Below are 21,949 nucleotides of genomic sequence, written 5' to 3' on the forward strand. Positions count from 1 at the left end.
GGATTTGCTGATCAGAAGGTTGGCGGTTCGAATCCTCACGACGGGGTGAGCTTCCGTTGCTTGGTCCCTGCTCCTGCCAACCTAGCAGTTCAAAAGCACGTCAAAGTGCAAGTAGATAAATAGGTACCACTCCGGCGGGAAGGTCAACAGCATTTCCGTGCGCTGCTCTGGTTCGCCAGAAGCGGCTTAGTCATGCTGGCCACATGACCTGGAATCTGTACGCCGGCTCTCTCAGCCAGTAATGCGAGATGAGTGCCGCAACCTCAGAGTCGGCCACAACTGGACCTAACGGTCAGGGGTCCCTTTACCTTTACCAGCTCTCAGCACCTTTAACAATCAACAGTTCCCAGTATGCCTTGGTGGGAGCGATGCCTGTTGAAGTGGCATATTTAATTGATAAATTTCAACCCTTTTCTAGTTTAGTCAGGTGTGCAATAACATACCCTTTCCTGTTTCATATGGGATTAAAACAGAGCAACAAACACCTCTTAGTTCCTTTCCCATAACATGAAATATCATTCTTGCTGTCCACTAATATGAATTAGGTAGTTTGGGGGGTTTGCACCCCAAACATGCCTCAATAAATGACATGGATAAACCACTTTGGTTTATAACCCTATGCGCAATTCTGGGAGTAAGCCCCATTGAACTCAATGAGACTTACGCCTGAGTAGACAAACATTGGAGAGTACCTGCATCGCATGCCGGAGTTCTGAAGTTCAACACCTGGCATCTACAGGTACAGCTGAAAGCGACCTCTGCCTGAAATCTTCAGCAGCCGTTGCCATTACTGAGCTAGCTGGACCAAGGGTCTAACACAGCATGAGGCAGCTTATTCTGTTCCTATGAGTTGATTTGATATCCCTTGGTATAACTTGAGGTGTCTGTCTATTGACAGATCTGGCAATTGCGACCTGTCACGTAGGGGTGTAAACAATCCCAGATGATTTTTTCTAGGGTCCTAAAACTCACAAAATCACCGTGTACAGTTGACTGTGTCTTCTACTGTCAGGATTCACTTGTGCGTGCCTGAAAAAGTGGTAGAAATGTGTACAGTGGTACCTCGGGTTACATACGCTTCAGGTTACAGACTCCGCTAACCCAGAAATAGTGCTTCGGGTTAAGAACTTTGCTTCAGGATGAGAACAGAAATCGTGCTCCGGCGGTGCGGCAGCAGCGGGAGGCCCCATTAGCTAAAGTGGTACCTCAGGTTAAGAACAGTTTCAGGTTAAGAACGGACCTCCGGAACGAATTAAGTACCGTATTTTTTGCTCTATAAGACTCACTTTTTCCCTCCTAAAAAGTAAGGGGAAATGTGTGTGCGTCTTATGGAGCGAAAGCAGGCTGCGCAGCTATCCCAGAAGCCAGAACAGCAAGAGGGATCGCTGCTTTCACTGCGCAGCGATCCCTCTTGCTGTTCTGGCTTCTGAGATTCAGAATATATTTTTTCTTGTTTTCCTCCTCCAAAAACTAGGTGCATCTTGTGGTCTGGTGCGTCTTATAGAGCGAAAAACACAGCACTTAACCCGAGGTACCACTGTACATTTGTTTTCAGACCCTCATAAGCTACACATTCAGCAACAGACTTGAACTGATAAGTCTCAACAGCAAAACAGTTGAATGGCAGTAGAGGGGAGGATATAGTTTGGAGGAGAGATGGGGCAAATGTCTTCCCCATCTTCTTCCCTGTTACCTCTGCTGGGGTACTCCAATATGAGTTTGTCACCACTGGGAACAGAAGCGTTAAGGGAGAAGAAATCGGTGGATAAGAGCTATGTGTGGCCTCCCGCTGCTGCTTCTCCCCTCTGAATCACCCTTTCCCAAACTCTGTCCCACTGTTTTATGTTAACTCAGTCTGACTTCGATTGCCCATTTTGGGCCTCACTGTAGCATAAACACATTTTAATCAATGCCATCTTTTCCCCACCACCCAAGAACACAATTCATTTCGTGCAAGAAAACAATTTTTAGTGAAGCTTGTGCAAATACAGTTGTACCTCAGGTTAAGTACTTAATTCATTCCGGAGGTCCGTTCTTAACCTGAAACTGTTCTTAACCTGAAGCACCACTTTAGCTAATGGGGCCTCCTGCTGCTGCCGCACCACCGGAGCACGATTTCTGTTCTCATCCTGAAGCAAAGTTCTTAACCTGAGGTACTATTTCTGGGTTAGTGGAGTCTTTAACCTGAAGCATATGTAACCCGAGGTACCAGCTGCAAAAAAAGGGAGAAAGATGGCCATGGGAAATGTGTGAGAGCCCCTCTCCACGTTCTCCAGGCAGAGAGGAAAAATAATTATTTAACAACTTCTATTCTGCCTGACGGGGAGACTTGTGTCAGTCAAAAGTCCATATACTTGATGCAATAAAAAAACATTGCTTTAACTATTTTGTTTTCCTCTCTCTCTCTCTCTCTCTCTGGTGAGTTCAGGGTTAAGACTTTCCCTAGCAGTGTGTGTGTGCAAAGTGTCTGTGGGGGTGTTAAACTTTGTCCTCCATGCCACTTTGGCAAAATTTTGTGACTACTGCTGCTGCTGACTCTGCCAGTCCCACCTCCCTCCCCCCCCCTTTCCTACCAGCTGAGCTGGGTATTTAAGTCTGCACAGAAGGTCTGGCTGAACACTTTCCAGACTCCAGAGGAGGAGAAGGTAAAGGAAGGTGAGAGCAAAGCAGAATAACTGGCAACTTTGCACAATCTTGTCTTGTTTTGAAGGTGTGTGGAGTTTGTGGGTTCTGGTGTGCATTGTGGACTGGGACCAAGAGACCAAGGGGAAAGAGCTGTTTTCAATTTAAGGACATTTGGAGAAAAATCTGTTAAGGTAGGGTTGTTTTTTGTGGTTTTTTAATGGTATGGCATTTGGGACTGAGCAGATACAGTCTCATCGTTGGCTGGGCTGCGATTAATCCTGTGTGTGTCTCTCTTAAAGATTCCTGCTGGTGGAGGAAAATACCCACACCCACCCTCGAGTCACTCCATTACCTAATTTTGTCCCTTTTTTTAATGTCTCCGTTTCTCAGAAGGGTCCAGAAAAGTCGGTGATCATGAAATTCCTTGCCCTGTTTTTCACAGCGGTCCTGCTGGGAGGTGAGTGATGGAATTGGAAGACGTGGTTTGTCTTGAATAAAATCGGATGCACAGAATGAGCTAAGCACCCTTCGTCCCCTCTGTCCCAATGCTCCTTAAAGGCTAGTTCAAATGCGGCACAGACTTCTATACTCCGTGGGTGTAGAACTTCCACAAATGGTGGCAGTATACCTTGGTGAAGCAGATCAGAGCAGCTCTTAGTCTTATGCCATGGTTTGTTGGGAGAATATCGCTTCTCCACAAGTTGTGTGTGGCGTGAGCTAATGTAAAGAGGGAAAGAGGGATGAAGGTAGACTAGACACATCAGAACATCAGGGTTGCGTTGTGGGGAGCGGCCAGAAATCCGAGCTAGCTTGACTTTTGTGCTTTTAAATTATGGGGATGTTGGCCACATGGGCTTTAAAACTCTGTCCTGCTCACTGTGCAATTGATGCTGCTTTATAAAAAAAATTGGACACTTGTCCATCTAGCTCAGGGCTGTCTGCACTGGCTGGTAGCAGTGCCGGATTTACGTATAAGCTAAACAAGCTACAGTTCCCCAAAAAAATTTAAAGGAAAAAAACCCTTGATGTACATTTCTAAAATATATGATAAAAAAACAAATAAAATAAAACCTACATACAGCAACAGTGTTTTGTGTTGTGTAGGCTCCTAGGATGTCAGTCATGGGCCCCACCTGCTAGCCTGCTCCCTAAAATATCACTGGTTTGCTCATTTCTATATATAGGGTGCCTACATTCTGCATGTGCAAATGGCTTTAGATACCTGCTGGGTCCATAAATTACCATATAGCATATATTCAACACGAAAAACAGTGACCATTTGTTGTTGACAAAGGACAGCTGGACATATAAAGGGCCCCATTACCTTCAGTAGCTGAGGGCCTCATCAAAATCCCGCCCTGGCTGGTAGCATCTCTCAGGGGCACAGAGTGCTTCACTTGTGCAACTGTGTAATATGTAGTATGTAATAAGGGAAGTGACCCATTGCTGATTGTGGAAGGAGAGAGCTGTAGAGTCCTTTGCCCCCTCTCATTGCTTGGCAGCGTGGTGTAGTGGTTGGAGCATGAGACTAGGATTGGGGGGAAGAGCCAGGTTTAAATTCCTGCTCGGACAGGGTTGACTCTTGAGTCAGCCAGCCTCGCCTACCTTGCAGGATTGTTTTGAGGATAAAGAAGGTAGTTTTCAGAGGGCAGGGGATGATAAACCTGCAAACAAATGGGAAGAAAATGCATCCTAAGGGGAAAGGTTGGGGTGGGCTTGGCTCCCCAGAAGGGAAGGCTCTGTGGGGGTCTGGACTGACCACCCTAGGCTGATGTAGGTCGCTATTTGCCTATTCTGGCATGCAGGTGCCTCATCAAGGTTAGTTTAGGACTTGTGTTTAACAACCGCAACCTTTGGCCCCATCAATGGGTTACCCTATCTAGGAATGCTGAGTTGTGAAAGTAACATCGGCCCTAAGAGCCGCTGGGATTAAGTAAGGACGTTTGTGCCATCGATTGATGACACAAGGGAAGGAGGTGTAATGGCACTTCCATCTGGGCTTGCGAAATGACCAGCATTTTGAAAACCAAAGCACTGGACAGTCACAAACTACACGCTCAAGCCCTTCCACCCCATTCCAGTCGCCAAGACACTAGCTAGCGATGGGAAGAGGTGACAAGATGGCGGCACTTCCCCCTGCAACAGGAAGTACATTTTTAATTGGGGGTGTGTCTCCAACAAAGCTATATTCAGAGGAGGCCCATTGAAATCAATGGACACATGCCTATTGTTTTTAAGTGGGTCTCCTCTGAGCAAGACTACGCTGCATAAATCCCTTCATGTTTTGCCTCCTTGCCCTCACTCGCAGGAGTGTGGCTTCGCTGATTTCAAGGGCCTCACTTTGTAAGTGGCTTGCGACCTGGTGGGATGCCCCATATCGACAGGCATCCCTCATTCAGTTTGGGTGGACGTGAGTTTCATTTCCTTGAATGTTTTCCTCCTTTCCCTAATCCACGCAGGCTCCTGGGCCAACCCTGTCCCCGAAGAAGGGACAAAATCCAAATGGGAGGAGACGGTGGATGTCTTCAGGGATGTAGTGACCAGGATTGGGGATGCGGCTGATGATGCCACTGCTCAAATCAAGAGTTCGCAGCTCAGCAAGGAACTGGAGTGAGTGATTTTGCTTCTTCCTTTTAAGTGGGTACAGGCGTAATAGGTGGGGGTTTTTTAATGACACGTGCTCAACTGGAGTTTTCACAGCCCAAGTGCATACTCCAAAAAGTCCAAGCTCACATTGCTCTTAAATCTCATAGAATGACATAGATCTTAAGATGGGTGATATCTGATGATTAGAACTGAAACATATTTTGGGGAGTGGGGTGGAAATGAAGCTGTGTACCTTTACAGCACATTCAAAGCATGTTTCCTCACCCCCCCCCCAAGAATTCCGGGCATTGTAGTTTGATAAGTGCTCTTGGGAACTGTAACTCTGTGAGGGGTAAACTACTGTTCCCATAATTCTCTGAGGGAAAGAATGCATTTTGAACGTGCTTTAAAGGTATAGTATGTACACAGACCAAATCACACTTACATGGCAGGAATCCCGATCGGAATTGTACAATTTCTGAAGTTAAAAAAACCCTGGATTTTAGAATCTTCTGTTTTTGTTTGTTTGGACATCAGCCCTTAGAATTTTCAAATTTGTCAGGTCCTTTGCAAAATGTTGCTTCAGTTCTTGCACCCCTCATTTGTTCTGGAACCAACAGAGCTTTGAAATTTACTGGGGCCTGGCATTAGAGACTGGCGTTGTCAGATTGGTTCACGCCCTGAAATGGCCACGATATCTTCCAGAGTGGTTCCTCATTACCTCCAGGCTCCTGCTGAAGGATGATTTAGGCTGTGCACACATTGCCAGCTTGAAACACAATTGGATGTTCTTTTCCTCCATAATAATAATAATTTATTATTTATACCCCGTCCATATGTTTTCCCAGCCACTCTGGGCGGCTTCCAACAAAAGATTAAAAATACATTAAAACATCAGTCATTAAAAACTTCCCTAAAAGGGATGCCTTCAGATGTCTTCTAAACGTTGGATAGTGGTTGTTTCTTTGACATCTGGTGGGAGGCCGTTCCACAGGGCGGGTGCCACTACTGAGAAGGCCCTCTGCCTGGTTCCCTGTAACTTTGCTTCTCTCAGTGAGGGAACCTCCAGAAGGCCCTTGGAGCTGGACCTCAGTGAGAACGATGGGGGTTGGAGACGCTCCTTCAGGTATACTGGGCTGAGGCTGTTTAGGGCTTTAAAGGTCAGCACCAATACTCTGAATTGTGCTGGTTTGCAGGGGGGAAATGCACCAAGACACAGTATTCCGTAAGAAACAACAGGATAGATATGGATTGTGGACAATCATCATGTAAACACTGCTTTTTAAACCAGCACTGGGGTCACACTGGATGCAGAGTAAACAAGAGTATGTACCCAGCGTTAGTCAGCTTAATTTGGTGAGCTTTTATCTGAGTAAGCATAAATCCCAGAACATGTCCACTTTCTCTGCAGTGCTGACTGTGGAAGATGTAAGTCACAAGCAGATGTGAGAGAGTGTAGCCAGGATAGACAGGGCTGGATTAACCATTAAGCAAAATAAGTACATCCTTAGGACATCAAGGGAAGGGGCAGGCACCACAGAAATTTCCCTTTGCCAGATTTACCATATAGACCAGGGATGTCCACAAAAACTGACTCCTGCTCCACCCCCTCGTCCCACCGTCCATTGTTGTTTGATCTCTGGAAGGGAAGATGGAGCTTTCTCTGTGCCGCTGTTTTCATCCGTAGCGATCTTTTTGTGAGTGACCTTTGTCCCGTGCCTTTAGCCACCCCAAAAACAGAAGTCCCCCCCAAAACAGCTTTTTTTAACTCCTAAGAAACGGGGTTTTCTCCTCCTTAAAGCTCAACCACTTTGAGCTGAACCCCCGAAAAACAGGTGTGTGTGTGTGTTAGATCACTGCCAGTTTTTAATTCTGAAAGTAGATCGCAGTCTCTTGAGGAGTTGGCCACCCCTGATATAGACCATACGGTGTAGCTGAACAAAAGAAACATTATTCATATACGAATATAGGAAAATAAACATAATTTTCCATCTTACTGTAGGTTTTGTTTCATTTCAAAAAAATAAAGTTTTATTTCACACTTTATTACTGCTGATATTTTGAATTAGATATCTACAGGGATACCGAAATCTTTTAAGCGCTTAGGGTCTCCAAAGGTCTGAATCCTGCCCTGAGGATAGAGGAAGCGGGAGACATTAAAGGGGGAAGCAAATGGCTGATGATTTAAATGTGTTGCTTTGTTGTTTCCTGGAAGCTCTAATAGCTAGATTTTCCAACCACAAACACTTGGTTGGCAGTCGCAGGGGCTGAAGCTCAGACTGGCTGAGTGGTTGACAGTTTTTTGTTCATGGCTCAAACAGAGTCTGGTGACAGACGACCATTTTATCTCACATGTAAGTCAAATCTGACTTGGAGCCCCATCTATGCCTTCTATTTAAGGCTCTCTTATAGCACTTTAACAGTCACAGAGAATCCTGGGAACTGTAGTTTGTAAAAATGCTATGACTGTGACTTCAATGCAACCATAATAATAATAATAATTCCTTATTTAAATACCGTCCACCTGACTGGGTTTCCCCAGCCGTTCTGGGCGGCTCCCAACAGAATATTTAAAACACAATAAAACATCAAACATTAAAAACTTCCCTAAGCAGGGCTGCCTTCAGATGTCTTCTAAAAATCAGGTAGTTGTTTACTTCCTTGACATCTGATGGGAGGGCGTTCCACAGGGCGGGTGCCACCACCAAGAAGGCCCTCTGCCTGGTTCCCTGTAACTTGGCTTCTTGCAGTGAGGGAACTGCCAGAAGGCCCTCGGCACTGGACCTCAGTGTCTGGGCAGAACGATGGGGGTGGAGACACTCCTTCAGGTATATAAGGTCAACAAGGCTGTTTAGGGCTTTAAAGGTCAGCACCAGCACTTTGAATTGAGCTTGGAAACATACTGGGAGACGATGTAAATCCTCTAAAGACTGGTGTTATACATTCCCGGCTGCCACTCCCAGTCATTAGTCCGGCAGCCGTGTTCTGGATTAGTTGGTAATTTCCAAGTCACCTTCGTGGCGCCAGGGTTGCCAAATTCTCCTTGCCACTTAGCAGGGTGGTACAAGCACCCATGTTCCTCCAAGTTGGGCAAGCTCACCTCAGGATAGATTGGTTGTCTGTATGGCCTCTCCGTCTGGAGAGATCTGATGCCTTACGAGAATTATGGCGGCAGAGAATGCTAGAGAATGACCAGGGTGACACGATTCTGACCCTTCCCTGCTACCTCCTCCTTCTCCACAGCGGCTTTATCACAGACACCATGGCGGAGCTGGACCTCTACACAGAGAACCTGCGCTCCAAGATAGGCCCCTACGCCCAGGATGTGCAGCAGCGCCTGACGACCGAAATGTCGGCCTTGTCCGAGAAGCTGCGGACCGACATGGAGGAGACCAAGGGCAAGGTGGTCCAGTACACCAATGACGCACGCCTGATGCTCAACCACAACATGGAGGTGCTGCGGTCCCAGTTCAACCTCTACATGCGCAAGATGAAGAAGCGCCTCACGAAGGACGTCGACGACCTGCAGAGGAAGTTCGAAGCCTACAGGGCGGAGGTGCAGACCAGCGCAGACGAAAAGGTGGAAGCCGTGCGCCAGAGCCTGGAGCCCTATTTCTCCAAAATCCGCGAGAAGGGGCAGCAGCGTTTCCAGGCCCTGGCGCAGGCCGTGGGCGAGCAAGGGAAGATGGTCCACGAGCAACTCAACAGCCGAGCTCAGGAGTTGAAGGACTCCTTTGACCAGACGGCTGAAAAGGTGCGCGAGTGGTTCGCCCCCTTGGTGGAGGACCTCACCACCCGGATCCAGGCCCTTGTGGAGAAAGTCAAGGAGGCGCAGGTGCAGGCACAGGCCTAAGGCCTGGCCTGTGCTCCCAGGAAGAGCAACATGGCTGACCTCCGTTTCTATGGGAACCAAGATGGCTCTCTTTGGCTGGACAGGCATTGACGGTCCTTGCTGTATACTAACCTCACACCGCACAGCAGGTCCCCCTCCCTGTCCAGCTCTACTTGGCCAGAGTGCTGCCATTTTGGCCAATTAACATTCCACACACTTTTCTCTGGTGACCAGCACTTTCTAGGTCCTCCATTAGTAACCGCTGTTGCACCTACGAACCACTGACAAGAAAAGGGCGCTCTGCTCTATTCCTCCGTTTTAACACCTCACACCCAAGACACTTGTGTCATTCCTTTCACCACAATTTCTTGGCTTTCCTGGTGTTTTTTTTTTCTTTCTTTCTTTCCCATTTTGACCTGTTAACTGAATAAAATGTACTTTGGATATAGGGGTCTCCCTTTCTTGTGATGGAGTTTCATGTCTCGTTTTGCATTGCACGGCAACCAATATACACACAGAGCATGAGGAACAGATTAAAAAGTAAATGAAACGGCATCATAGAATCATAGAGTTGGAAGAGACCACAAGGGCCATCGAGTCCAACCCCCTGCCAAGCAGGAAACACCATCAGAGCACTCCTGACATATGGTTGTCAAGCCTCTGCTTAAAGACCTCCAAAGGAGACTCCACCACACTCCTTGGCAGCAAATTCCACTGTCGAACAGCTCTTATTGTCAGGAAGTTCTTCCTAATGTTTAGGTGGAATCTTCTTTCTTGTAGTTTGGAACCATTGCTCCGTGTCCGCTTCTCTGGAGCAGCAGAAAACAACCTTTCTCCCTCCTCTATGTGACATCCTTTTATATATTTGAACATGGCTATCATATCACCCCTTAACCTCCTCTTCTCCAGGCTAAACATGCCCAGCTCCCTTAGCCGTTCCTCATAAGGCATCGTTTCCAGGCCTTTGACCATTTTGGTTGCCCTCCTCTGGACACGTTCCAGTTTGTCAGTTTGGCATTGATTATCCCAAATCAGCAGCATACCTTTGCAGCTCCGTAGGGAGCATGAAATCATAAAGGGAGCTCTGAGAGCCATCTAGCCCAGCCCCCTGCAATGCAGGATGTTTCTGAACACCCAGGTGCAAAAACTCAGGGTGATTTCTGCTATGCCAGGTATATTCAAGTGGTTTCTTTCTTTTTGCCCATCCTGCCACAGACAGGCCCAGGCAAAAATGAATGCTATAAAATGATGCACTTGGGAACTTACTGGATTGTAGGCTCTGATGGAATTAGTTAGGATGGAGCTTAAAGAGGAAGAAGTTAAGTCTATTGTTTTCTGGGCCTGGAAGAAGGGGCTATCTGAATTGGAGAACGGGCATAGATCTGATTTGCAAGGAGATTGTGCCAGTTTTAATTCTTGGTATCTTCAAATAGGGCTGGAAGAGACTCCCGCCTGCTGCTGCCAGTCAGTGTAGACCAGGGGTCAGCAACCTTTTTCAGCCGTGGGCCGGTCCACCATCCCTCAGACCATGTGGTGGGCTGGACTATATATTTTTTTGGGGGGGGATGAACGAATTCCTATGCGGCATAGGCTATGCCCCACAAATAATCCAAAGATGCATTTTAAATAAAAGCACACGTTCTACTCATGTAAAAACACGCTGATTCCTGGACCGTCCAAAGGCCAGATTGAGAAGGCGATTGGGCCGCATACGGCCCCCGGGCCTTAGGTTGCCTACCCATGATGTAGATAGTACAGTGGTACCTCAGGTTACATATGCTTCAGGTTACATACGCTTCAGGTTACAGACTCCGCTAACCCAGAAATAGTGCTTCAGGTTAAGAACTTTGCTTCAGGATGAGAACAGAAATCGTGCTCTGGCGGCGCAGCAGCAGCAGCGGGAGGCCCCATTAGCTAAAGTGGTGCTTCAGGTTAAGAACAGTTTCAGGTTAAGAATGGACCTCTGGAATGAATTAAGTTCTTAACCCGAGGTACCACTGCATGGAGTTTGATGGACCAATGGTTTGGCTCGGTATGAGGCAGCTCCCCTTGTTCCTGTGTGATGGCCCATATCTTTCTGTAAAGATGCCAACTTTGATCGCCTGATGGAGCCATGGGGCAGAGTCTAAGGCAGATCACTACTCAGGTCGTGTGGGAAGGCAGGTGTGATAACAACCCCCACAGCTGCCATGTTGGCAAGTTGCTCTGCCACTGCCCTCACCCACCTGCCTGCCTGTCTGAGCTCAGCACAGCATGTGACGTGCAACTGTGAAGGTATCCTCCACATCTATCTTTGCATACGTTGGTCAACCTGTCTGAGACTCCACAGCTGACCAGAGATGTTGTCTAATGTATTTCTTTTCTTTTTGAAAAGCCCAGCTTCAATTAAAAACATAATGGTCACCCTACCAATTTCTGGCACTTGCACAATGAATTCTGGCAACTGGCCCAGAGTAAAAACAATTGGACTCTCTTATTTCTGGTTCATTGGCTGCCCTTTGGCTTTGAACTAGTTGTTCACAACAAGGATAGTACAGTAATCCCTTGGGGCTACTTACAGTGTGGCAATCCAAGATGGCTGCCCCCACGATACCTTGGGGAATTGTCCTCCCCTTCACTCATTGCAGCACCAGAGGTTATGAGTGATGACATATTATGTGTATGGGGTGTTAAGGCGAGGGGTAGCACCTCTGGTAGGGACGCGGGTGGCGTTGTGGGTTAAACCACGGAGCCTAGGACTTGCCGATCGGAAGGTCGGCAGTTCGAATCCCCTCGACGGGGTGAGCTCCCGTTGCTCGGTCCCTGCTCCTGCCAACCTAGCAGTTTGAAAGCATGCCAAAGTGCAAGTAGATAAATAGGTACCACTCCAGTGGGAAGGTAAACGGCGTTTCCATGCGCTGCTCCAGTTCGCCAGAAGCGGCTTAGTCATGCTGGCTGTACGCCAGCTCCCTCAGCCAATAAAGCGAGATGAGCGCCGCAACCCCAGAGTCAGCCACAACTGGACCTAATGGTCAGGGGTCCCTTTACCTTTACCTTTAGCACCTCTGGTGGGGGACACATCGTGCTCCTTCTGGGGTAGTTTGCCCCCTTTGGTCCGCACCCTGCATTCAACACTCACCTGTGGCTCCTAGAAGCTGTCAGCAGGCAACAGCAGCTACAACCGAGGAACGGATTTGACCCTCCTGTTAAACCAGGTGAGGGTAGCTGATGGGTCTCAAACCCTCAGTGAGTCAGGGACTTCCCTGGATGCGGATTGAGCAGATGATACCAAGAGTGGGTCCAACAGTCAAGAAGGCAGTTACTGCACAGGCTGTAGAAGGAAGTGTGGGGCAGATGCAGATGGGGCTCGTCCACCTAAGAAGGTGATCAATCAATCAAAATGTTTATTCAGCTTTACGCCCATCATGAAACACAACACAACAAAACAAATCAAGTAAAACAATGGACTCGTACAAGCCACAAGTAGTATAACACAGTTCACAACTCACAAGAGCAAATATTAGCCATTCATAAGAAAAATTTAAGAATTAAGATTAAAATTAAAATAAAAATAAAAAAAAATGCACTACACTAAAATCAATATCTGATGACGTTATAGAAAATTCTTATAACTATCAATAATCAGCTAACATTCCATTCTGTCTCTTGTACGAGAGGACAGCTGTTAGGAATTTAGCAACCTGTAGGGTAATATAAGGATCCACATCTTGAAGAACCCAGGCAAGCTGTAGGTCTACTGGTTTGTAGGAAAAGGAAAACTCAGATCCTAAATCTCTGCTGCCTTGCAGAACATCTTTGGGAGAAGAAACGGCTTAGGAGGAAACCCTACAAATACCTAGGGTGCAGTCCCTAAGACGACTGGATGGTGCTTTGTACGCCTCCTTACGGCCCAACTGGTGCCAAACGTCTTGCTCTGCTTTCCTTTAGACCACATCAGCGAGACTGGGAGGGGAGTCTTGCCGTCTGGGCAGACCCCGACCTCCATCCACACTGCCCAGGATTTCGCCCCAGGGAAGTCACTTCGGTGCTGCTAATACAGCGGTTTGACTTCACCCCCTGAGGCACACTCTATTGTCTCTCGAGACAGACAAATGCCAACAACAGCAGGCATGCATGCACGCGCACACCCTGAACAATGGCAACTTTTCAAATTCACATCGAGAGAGAGAGAGAGAAGGGGCAATGGTTTACTAGGAACAGGTACCAGAAATTGGGATTTCGCCCTGTGTGTCTCAGAGTGGTTGATATGCACACACATGATACAAAGAGATGGTAATAAGACTTTCAAAGTCAAGCAGAGACATGTCCTTCGAGAGGCAGAACTTGCTTTGGGGAGCAGATCAGCCAGTGGTATCCAGAGTACCGTATTTTTCCATGTATAAGACTAGATTCCTTCCCTAAAAAACAATGTCCAAAATTTTGGGGCGTCTTATACATGGGGGTATCTTATAGGCCATCTCTTTCCCCCTCCTCATTTTCTTAAACCAGAGTCCCCCAAAATAGGGGGCGTCTTATACATGGGGGCATCTTATAGACGGAAAAATACAGTATTTAGAAAGCACCCGTGTTTTATTTTTAATGCACATTTCTTTGTGGACGGGGTGGAAAAACAAGTCCTTTTTAGGGAAGCTACCCATGCAGCTTGGCCCAAAGGAGAGAAACAAGTTGGGGCAAGAAGCTGCCAAAGTATGACTGAGAACATAGAAGAATACAAATACAGCCTGCATGATGTGAGAATATCCGGCCAGACACAAATGCGGCTCATTGGCCAGATGATGTGTGACAACCATTATTTGCAGCCCTCGAGAGGTGCTGGGGAGGAATCCGGCCTGGCTGGTGACATGTGTTTGGCTTTGTTATGTCCAAGAAAATGATCAAAGGGATTGAGCAACTCCCCATGAGAAAAGGCGGCAGCATTTTTAGCTTAGGGAAAAGGCGGGTCAGAGGCAACATGCTAGAAGTTTATGAAAACCATGCATGGCACAGAAAACGAGTGGATAGAGGAAGGTTTTTTCTCTCTCTTTCGTAGAAGAAAGAAAGAAAGAAAGAAAGAAAGAAAGAAAGAAAGAAAGAAAGAAAGAAAGAAAGAAAGAAAGAAAGAAAGAAAGAAATTCCCGCAGGAATTTAATAATAAATAAATAATATCCTTGGAAATCTGCACTTCTCCACATTTTGCAATGTAGTTCTCCAACCAAATAATGCAAAAAAAGCATGCATATTTGGGGAGGCACAAAGCTGTCATAAAAATGCACATTATTATTATTGAAAATAGCATACAAGAAACCATTGTATCGGGCAAAGCTGCTTGCAGAGAATGTGGATGATAGAAGAACCGTACACTAAAATCTTGGTGATTTTTTAAAAAATTGCAAACATTCCGAAATCTGGGGAACTGTATTTAAACTGGGGAGGGGGGCATAGTGTTATGCACTGAAGTTCTCACCCTGGGACAGCAGGGGGATACTGTAGATAGTTATGCAAATAAGGGATTGAAAGTGACATTCAGTGATTGGATAGTTTTAGAAAATTGTTACAGTTACATTGTACTGGAGCTCTATATAAGCAGGCTGACTGAACCCTTCAGTTCAGTTCTGTCCTGGCCTGTGAATAAACAAGAGCTGTTTGAAGAATCGCTGTATCGTCTGATATGTTCACCCACAACTTAACACATGGAAACTCAGGGTCATATCCAGTGTTGAACATAAGAAGAGCCCTGCTTAATCAGGTTGACAGGATATCTAGTTCTCTAGCATTCTGTTCTCACAGTGGCCTTCTAAGTGCCCGTCAGAAACCCGCACCTCTCCTCCATGAATCTGTCCAATCATCTCTTAAATTGGTGGCCATCACTGCCTCCTGTGGCAGTGAGTTCCACAGTTTAACTGTGTGCTGTGTGAGGACTCATTTTCTTCTATCTGTCCTGAATCTCCCAGCATTCGGCTTCACTGGGGGCCCCACAAGTTCCCGTGTGATGAGAGAGCGAGAAAAGCTCCCCCCTAGCCACTTTCCGCAGGCCACACATCATTTTATAATTCTGAAACGGCTCATGCTGCCGTTAAACTCGCACAGACTTTTCTGCTTGTTTAGTGGAACCTCTCCTCCCTCCCTCAAGCACCCTCAAAATCTGCTCCAGACAGTTGAGGATTTGGGGCGGAGGAGAAGGGGGGAACTCTCACGGCGTGAGTGGAATTTTCCTTGTGCAGTGTTGGTCTACAAAACCAAGAGACTCGCCCATATTTAAGTGCATTCTAGCAAGTACAGTGGAAGGGACGCAGGTGGCGCTGTGGGTTAAACCACAGAGCCTAGGACTTGCCAATCAGAAGGTCGGCAGTCCGAATCCCCGCAACGAGGTGAGCTCCCATTGCTGGGTCCCTGCTCCTGCCAACCTAGCAGTTCAAAAGCACGTCAAAGTGCAAGTAGATAAATAGGTACCGCTCCGGCGGGAAGGTAAACGGCGTTTCCGTGCACTGCTCTGGTTCGCCAGAGGCGGCTTAGTCATGCTGGCCACATGACCCGGAAGCTGTACGCTGGCTCCCTCGGCCAATAAAGCGAGATGAGCGTCGCAACCCCAGAGTCGTCCGCGACTGGACCTAATGGTCAGGGGTCCCTTTACCTTTACCTTTTAGCAAGTACAGTAGAACCTCTGGTTGCAAACGGGATCCGTTCCAGAGGTCCGTTCACAACATGAAAAGCCTGCAACCTGAAGTGCCGTATCTGCGCAGGTGCGCAGTGCGATTTGGTGCTTGTACGCTTGTACAAAGAACGATTTTGTGTGTAATAGGAATTTTGAGGTCTTAGATATATGTTAAATGTTCATAAATGTACCAACCAAGCACGTACATAGATCAGGACAGGAAGTCCGACCTGGAACCATTTTGGCTCCCAAACTGACCAAATGTTTTCTCTGCAAGGTCAAAGGAAAATGGAAAAGCCTCCCCATTGTCTTTTCCTTCACAAATCCTGTCTTAAGGATATGTCTGTGTTTGAATAGGGTGTGAGCCTGTGACATGGCCCAGGAACTAATCATTACAATCATTATCATTACAGGCAATCCAATCAAGTAACCTGCCAGACAGGAGATAAACAAAGACAGGAGAAAAACAATATTCAAATTTCTATTTTAAGACCGCCTTTTCTGTGATGTAGGTATGATGTAACTGAGGGGTGCTCTTAGGTTACACCCCTTCTGTGATGTATGGATGATGTTTCTGGGGGTGGTCTTGATCTACAGGGTGGCAATTTCAAAAGCCCATATAAGGCCTTGCGCACCATTGTTCTGGGTTCCTCCTCCTCTCCTGCGGGTGAGGGGAGCACCCTGTTGCAACAGATCAATAAAGATCAAGCTTACTAGCTGCTTTGCTTCTCAATATTCTCTGGTTGGCCTCTGTTATTTTCTCCTACCAATAGGGAACCTATGTAAAGACTCTATATGGGCTCTTGAATATCCCATAAGGGAAAAGGGCAATTTTTGTTTACAACAAGTGCTTCTGCACATGCGCAAGCGGCTAAACCCGGAAGTAACCCTTTCCAGTACAGTGGTACCTTGGGTTACATACGCTTCAGGTTACAGACGCTTCAGGTTACAGACTCTGCTAACCCAGAAATAGTACCTCGGGTTAAGAACTTTGCTTCAGGATGAGAGCAGAAATTGTGCTCCGGCGGTGCGGCAGCAGCGGGAGGCCCCATTAGCTAAAGTGGTGCCTCAGGTTAAGAACAGTTTCAGGTTAAGAACGGACCTCCAGACCGAATTAAGTTCTTAAACTGAGGTACCACTGTACTTCCGGGTCACCGCGGGATGCAACCTGAAAAAACGTGACATTAATCAAATGTAGGCGCTGTGGGTTAAACCACAGAGCCTAGGACTTGCCAATCAGAAGGTTGGCAGTTCGAATCCCCGCGACGGGGTGAGCTCCTGTTGCTCGGTCCCTGCTCCTGCCAACCTAGCAGTTCCAAAGCACGTCAAAATGCAAGTAGATAAATAGGTACCGCTCTGGCAGGAAGGTAAACAGCGTTTCCGTGCGCTGCTCTGGTTCGCCAGAAGTGGCTTAGTCCTGCTGGCCACATGACCCGGAAACTGTACGCCGGCTTCCTCGACTGGTAAAGCGAGATGAGCGCCACAACCCCAGAGTCAGCCACGACTGGACCTAATGGTCAGTGCTCCCTTTACCTTTACCTTTAGCATGAGGTATGACTGTAGCTTTATTTTCCAGCAGGGAGGCAAATGGAACCTTGAAAAAGCATCTCCTGCTAAAATAATCGCTGTGATAGGCAAAGGAATGAGGAGGAAATCGCAGGGGCCTCAAGGCACCTGTGCGTGAGAACTGCCACAGGGCCATGTGACATCACTGCCCCGTCCCATCCTGCTGATGCTGAGGCATGCATGCCCGTGGGACTTTGCTCCCTGAGCAAATCCAGACCTCTATGGTTGTGGCAACTTTTCTTCCACGCTCTCTCCAAACTGCGGGGCCCCCGCCAGGCTGACTCTCTTGGAAAGCGATGAGGCTGCACTTTCAAAAAGAGACTTTGTGTTTTGCTTGGGGTTGGCTGGTTACTGATGCAGCTGGTGTTTCGGGGTGCTTGCGCAACACGGGCGGAAAACCTGAGCTAGGAATCGGGGGCGGGGGAGGGAAGAGATGTCTTTTTTTTGAAAAAAGGTTGAAAGGAAAAGAAATGGCTTATTTCAAAATAATAATGGTGATGATTATTTAAAACACACACACACATTAAAAAGCAGGAAAGTAGCCTGTACTGTTCTAATACAAAATCTTCAGTTCATCATCTAATCTAAGCATTTAATCAACTGATGACGACTTCTTTGTTTTTTGACAGAAAAACACTATTATCCTGCTTTGCTTTGAGGTGGATGGTTTTAAACTTCTGTTCATGTTGGGCTTTAATGCTTTGTTTTAGTTCTGTTGTCGTTTAAATAGGCTTTGTGACTTTTTTATTTTGTAAACTACTTTGATAAATGCATTTATCATTAATTACGGCTTGCCGATCAGAAGGTCGGCGGTTCGAATCCCCGCGACAGGGTGAACTCCCATTGTTTGGTCTCAGCACCTGTCCACCTAGCATTTCGAAAACATGTCAAGTGCAAGCAGATAAATAGGTACCGCTCCGGCGGGAAGGTAAACGACGTTTCCGTCCGCTGCTCTGGTTCACCAGAAGCGGCTTAGTCATGCTGGCCACATGACCCGGAAGCTGTCTGTGGACAAACGCCAGCTCCCTCAGCCTATAGAGTGAGATGAGCGCCATAACCCCAGAGTCGTCCGCGACTGGACCTAATGGTCAGGGCTCCCTTTACCTTTACCTAATTGATTAAAATGAATGGAGACTCTCATGACCAGTTCTGGTATGTTATGCATTTTAGATTAGCAGTCTGGCCCTCTGTATGATAACATACCCTCCAACATTTCCCCGATGAAAATAGGGACGTCCCATTCCATAATGATAATTTTACTATTTATACCCCCCCACATCTCACTGGGTTGCCCCAGCCACTCTGGACAGCTTCCAACATATATAAAAACATAATAAAACACTAAACATTTAAAAAAGCCTCCCCAATACAGGATTGCCTTCAGACAACTCAGGGATTGGAGATCTCTGTACTCCCCCCCCCCAACATTTATCCAATGAAAATAGAGATGTCCTAAGGAAAAGTGGGACATTCTGGGATGAAATCAGAAACTGGGACAGCTTCTCTAAATCAGGTACCCCCCTGGAAAATAGGGACACTTGGAGGGTCTGCAATAAGGCCTGATTCGCAAATAATATAGTGGTCCATCGATTGCTTGAGCTCCCTGCCTTGATGGGAGGGTTCTGGGTGGCTGCATACATGTGCAATACTAGTCAGTGTTTTACCACTAAGTGGTACGAACAGAAAAAACCCATATAATTTGTGGATAGCCCACATTTCCAAAATATTATAGCGTGCCTGAGGCTCTGTATACACTAACTTGTTTGTAGCACAAAATGTAGTTTCCCTCTCAATCCAGAATTGTCCTTGCACATTTTCAGCATGTCAATCTAGATTGGTTCTAGATCCTGTCACCCACCCAGATGGGTGTAGTTACTGGAAACACATTTGAAAACCCTCCCTTTGATTAAGTCATTCATGTCCCTTCCTCCCTGCACATGCTCCAGCTGAAGGAAGAAGAAGCAGAAGCAGAAGCAGAAGCAGAAGAAGAAGAAGGGAAGTTTTGATTTGATATTCCGCTTTATCACTACCCGAAGGAGTCTCACCAGCTGGGACACGGCTGGCGCTGTGGGTTAAACCACAGAGCCTAGGTCAGAAGGTCGGCGGTTCGAATCCCCACAACGCGGTGAGCTCCCGTTGCTCGGTCCCTGCTCCTGCCAACCTAGCAATTCGAAAGCATGTCAAAGTGCAAGTAGATAAATAGGTACCGCTCTGGCAGGAAGGTAAACGGCGTTTCCGTGCGCTGCTCTGGTTCACCAGAAGCGGCTTAGTCATGTTGGCCACATGACCCGGAAGCTGTACGCCAGCTTCCTCGGCCAATAAAGTGAGATGAGCGCCGCAACCCCAGAGTCGGTCACGACTGGACCTAATGGTCAGGGGTCCCTTTACCTTTACCTAAGGAGTCTCAAAGCGGCTAACATTCTCCTTTCCCCCACAACAAACACTCTGTGAGGTGAGTGGGGCTGAGAGACTTCAGAGAAGTGTGACTGGCCCAAGGTCACCCAGCAGCTGCATGTGGAGGAGCGAAGACGCGAACCCGGTTCCCCAGATTACGAATCCACTGCTCTTAATCACTACACCACACTGCTGTAGGGTGACTGCGATCTTGGACATATGACTACTCACGGGATCATGGGGGTGGATGAACGCCCCATTTCTGGGACCACCCACTCAGTGCATAGTTAAACTATGGAACTCACTGGCACAGGAAGCAGTGGTGACCATCAGGTTCACGGAGGAGAAAGCTACAGATGGCTGCTAGCCACAATGGCTATGCTCTGCCCCCACTGTCTTGGCAGTAGTGTTTCTGCATATCAGTTGCTGGAAATCCCAAAAGGGGTCAGGGCTCTTGTGCTTGAGAGTTCCCCCCAGGCATCTGTGCCGCTGCTTTGAGAACAGGATGCCAGACAGAAGGAGCCATCAGCCTTATCTAGCAGGACTCTTCTGATGCTCTTATCTGTTTTAATCTCTTTTCGAATGGACTGCGCCACGTGGTAATGCAGACTCAATCTGCAATAAGCTTTTATTTTCAGAATGAAGCCAGTTTCTATCACAGAATTGTAGAGTTGGAAGGGTGCCAACTAGTCCAACCTTACGCATCGCAAGAATCGCAGCTAAATAATCCCACTTGTTATACAGTGGTGCCTCGCATGACGAAATTAATCCGTTCCGCGAGTCTCTTCGTCTTGCGGTTTTTTCGTCTTGTGAAGCACGGCTATTAGCGGCTTAGCAGCTTAGCGGCTTAGCGGCTTAGCGGCTATTAACGGCTTAGCGGTTTAGTGGCTTTAAGAAAAAGGAAACAAACTCGCAAGAACTCGCAAGACGTTTCGTCTTGCGAAGCAAGCCCATAGGGAAATTCGTCTTGCGAAGCACCTCAAAAAACGGAAAACTCTTTCGTCTAGCGAGCTTTTCGTCTTGCGAGGCATACGTCTTGCGGGGCACCACTGTATATTGTTGTGGTATTTTGCCTGCGAGCGCTGGAGCTCGAAAATAGCTCAGAAATGTTTTGCCAATCGCTTGGAAGGCTGTTCTGCTCTACAAAGTGGGTCTTTTCCCCACCTCAACTCTGCTCACCCCTTTGCTGAAGTTGCCTTAAAAACCTTTACAGATCTCTCTTTCTATGGGGTTGTTTTCCTGTCTTGACCTCAGAAGTCTCCTTGCCCCCCCCCCCAAAAGGTCAGACTGTTATTTCTAGAGATAGGACCCAAGAAGCACCTTCTAGGGGCAGAAATTAGGCAATAGATCTAGACTGTGTGTACAATTGATTCTAGAATAAAACATGGTGTGTGTGTGTGTGTGTGTGTGTGTGTGTGTGTGTGTGTGTGTGTGAAGATTAAGGACTGCAGTGCAAGAAAGAAGAAAAAATTTCCACAAGAGAAAGGGTGTGGGAGAGTTGAGTTTCTCAACAAAAACAAATGATTTCTTAACCAGGGCTGTTTATCTAAAAAATGTGGACCTCGAGATAAAATAAATCCTAAAAGATCCCAGGAGGGGGTTACTGTCGTTCAGCATTTTGTTACTGGGAAGGGGAAAGGAAGGAGGTTTGGATGTCCGAACAAACATTTTGCAATGAACGCAAATAACCCCTCCAGGCTCCTCCTCTCCTCCCGGGCCGGATGAGTGGGGTTGCCAGGTCAAAAACTGGGGAGAAAAGGGACATTGTGGAACGGGACTGTTTGTTCCACTGAGCTGTATAGGTTGGAAACAAAAGGGCTGTTAAAGAGGGATGTGTGATGCTGTGGTGAATAAGACACAAATAAGGGGCTGCTTTAAAATAATGGGAGACTTCTGGGGGTACATGCTAGAACAGGGGTCAGCAAACTTTTTCAGCAGGGGACCAGTCCACTGTCCCTCAGACCTTGTGGGGGTCCGGACTATATTTTGAAGGGGGGGGGAGAGAATGAATTCCTATGCCCCACAAATGACCCAGAGATGCATTTTAAATAAAATGACACATTCTACTCATGTAAAAACACCAGGCAGGCCCCACAAATAACCCAGAGGAGCATTTTAAATAAAAGGGCACATTCTACTCATGTAAAAACACACTGATTCCCGGGCCAGATTTAGAAGGCAATTGGGTCGGATCCAGTCCCTGGGCCTTAGTTTGCCTGCCCATGTGCTAGAAGCTTCTACCATCACTGACATCTGTGAGCAAGGCTTCAAACTTTAAGACTCCTCAGGCATTATGGCCTGTGTAAGACCCCCAA

At 47.2% G+C, this 21,949-nt stretch overlaps 1 protein-coding gene across 1 annotated transcript; it reads left to right on the forward strand.

The window, feature by feature from the left end:
* The first annotated feature begins 2,577 nt into the window (after positions 1–2,577).
* Positions 2,578–9,489, forward strand: APOE (apolipoprotein E). The gene is made up of 4 exons (XM_081869609.1): positions 2,578–2,655; positions 3,016–3,082; positions 5,085–5,235; positions 8,455–9,489. The coding sequence occupies exons 2-4, from the start codon at positions 3,040–3,042 to the stop codon at positions 9,062–9,064; spliced, it is 804 nt and encodes a 267-aa protein (XP_081725735.1). The 5' UTR covers positions 2,578–2,655; positions 3,016–3,039; the 3' UTR covers positions 9,065–9,489.
* Positions 9,490–21,949: the final 12,460 nt, after the last annotated feature.

Source organism: Podarcis erhardii (genome assembly GCF_964252035.2).
Source record: "Podarcis erhardii genome assembly, chromosome: 7".
Lineage (NCBI taxonomy): Eukaryota > Metazoa > Chordata > Lepidosauria > Squamata > Lacertidae > Podarcis > Podarcis erhardii.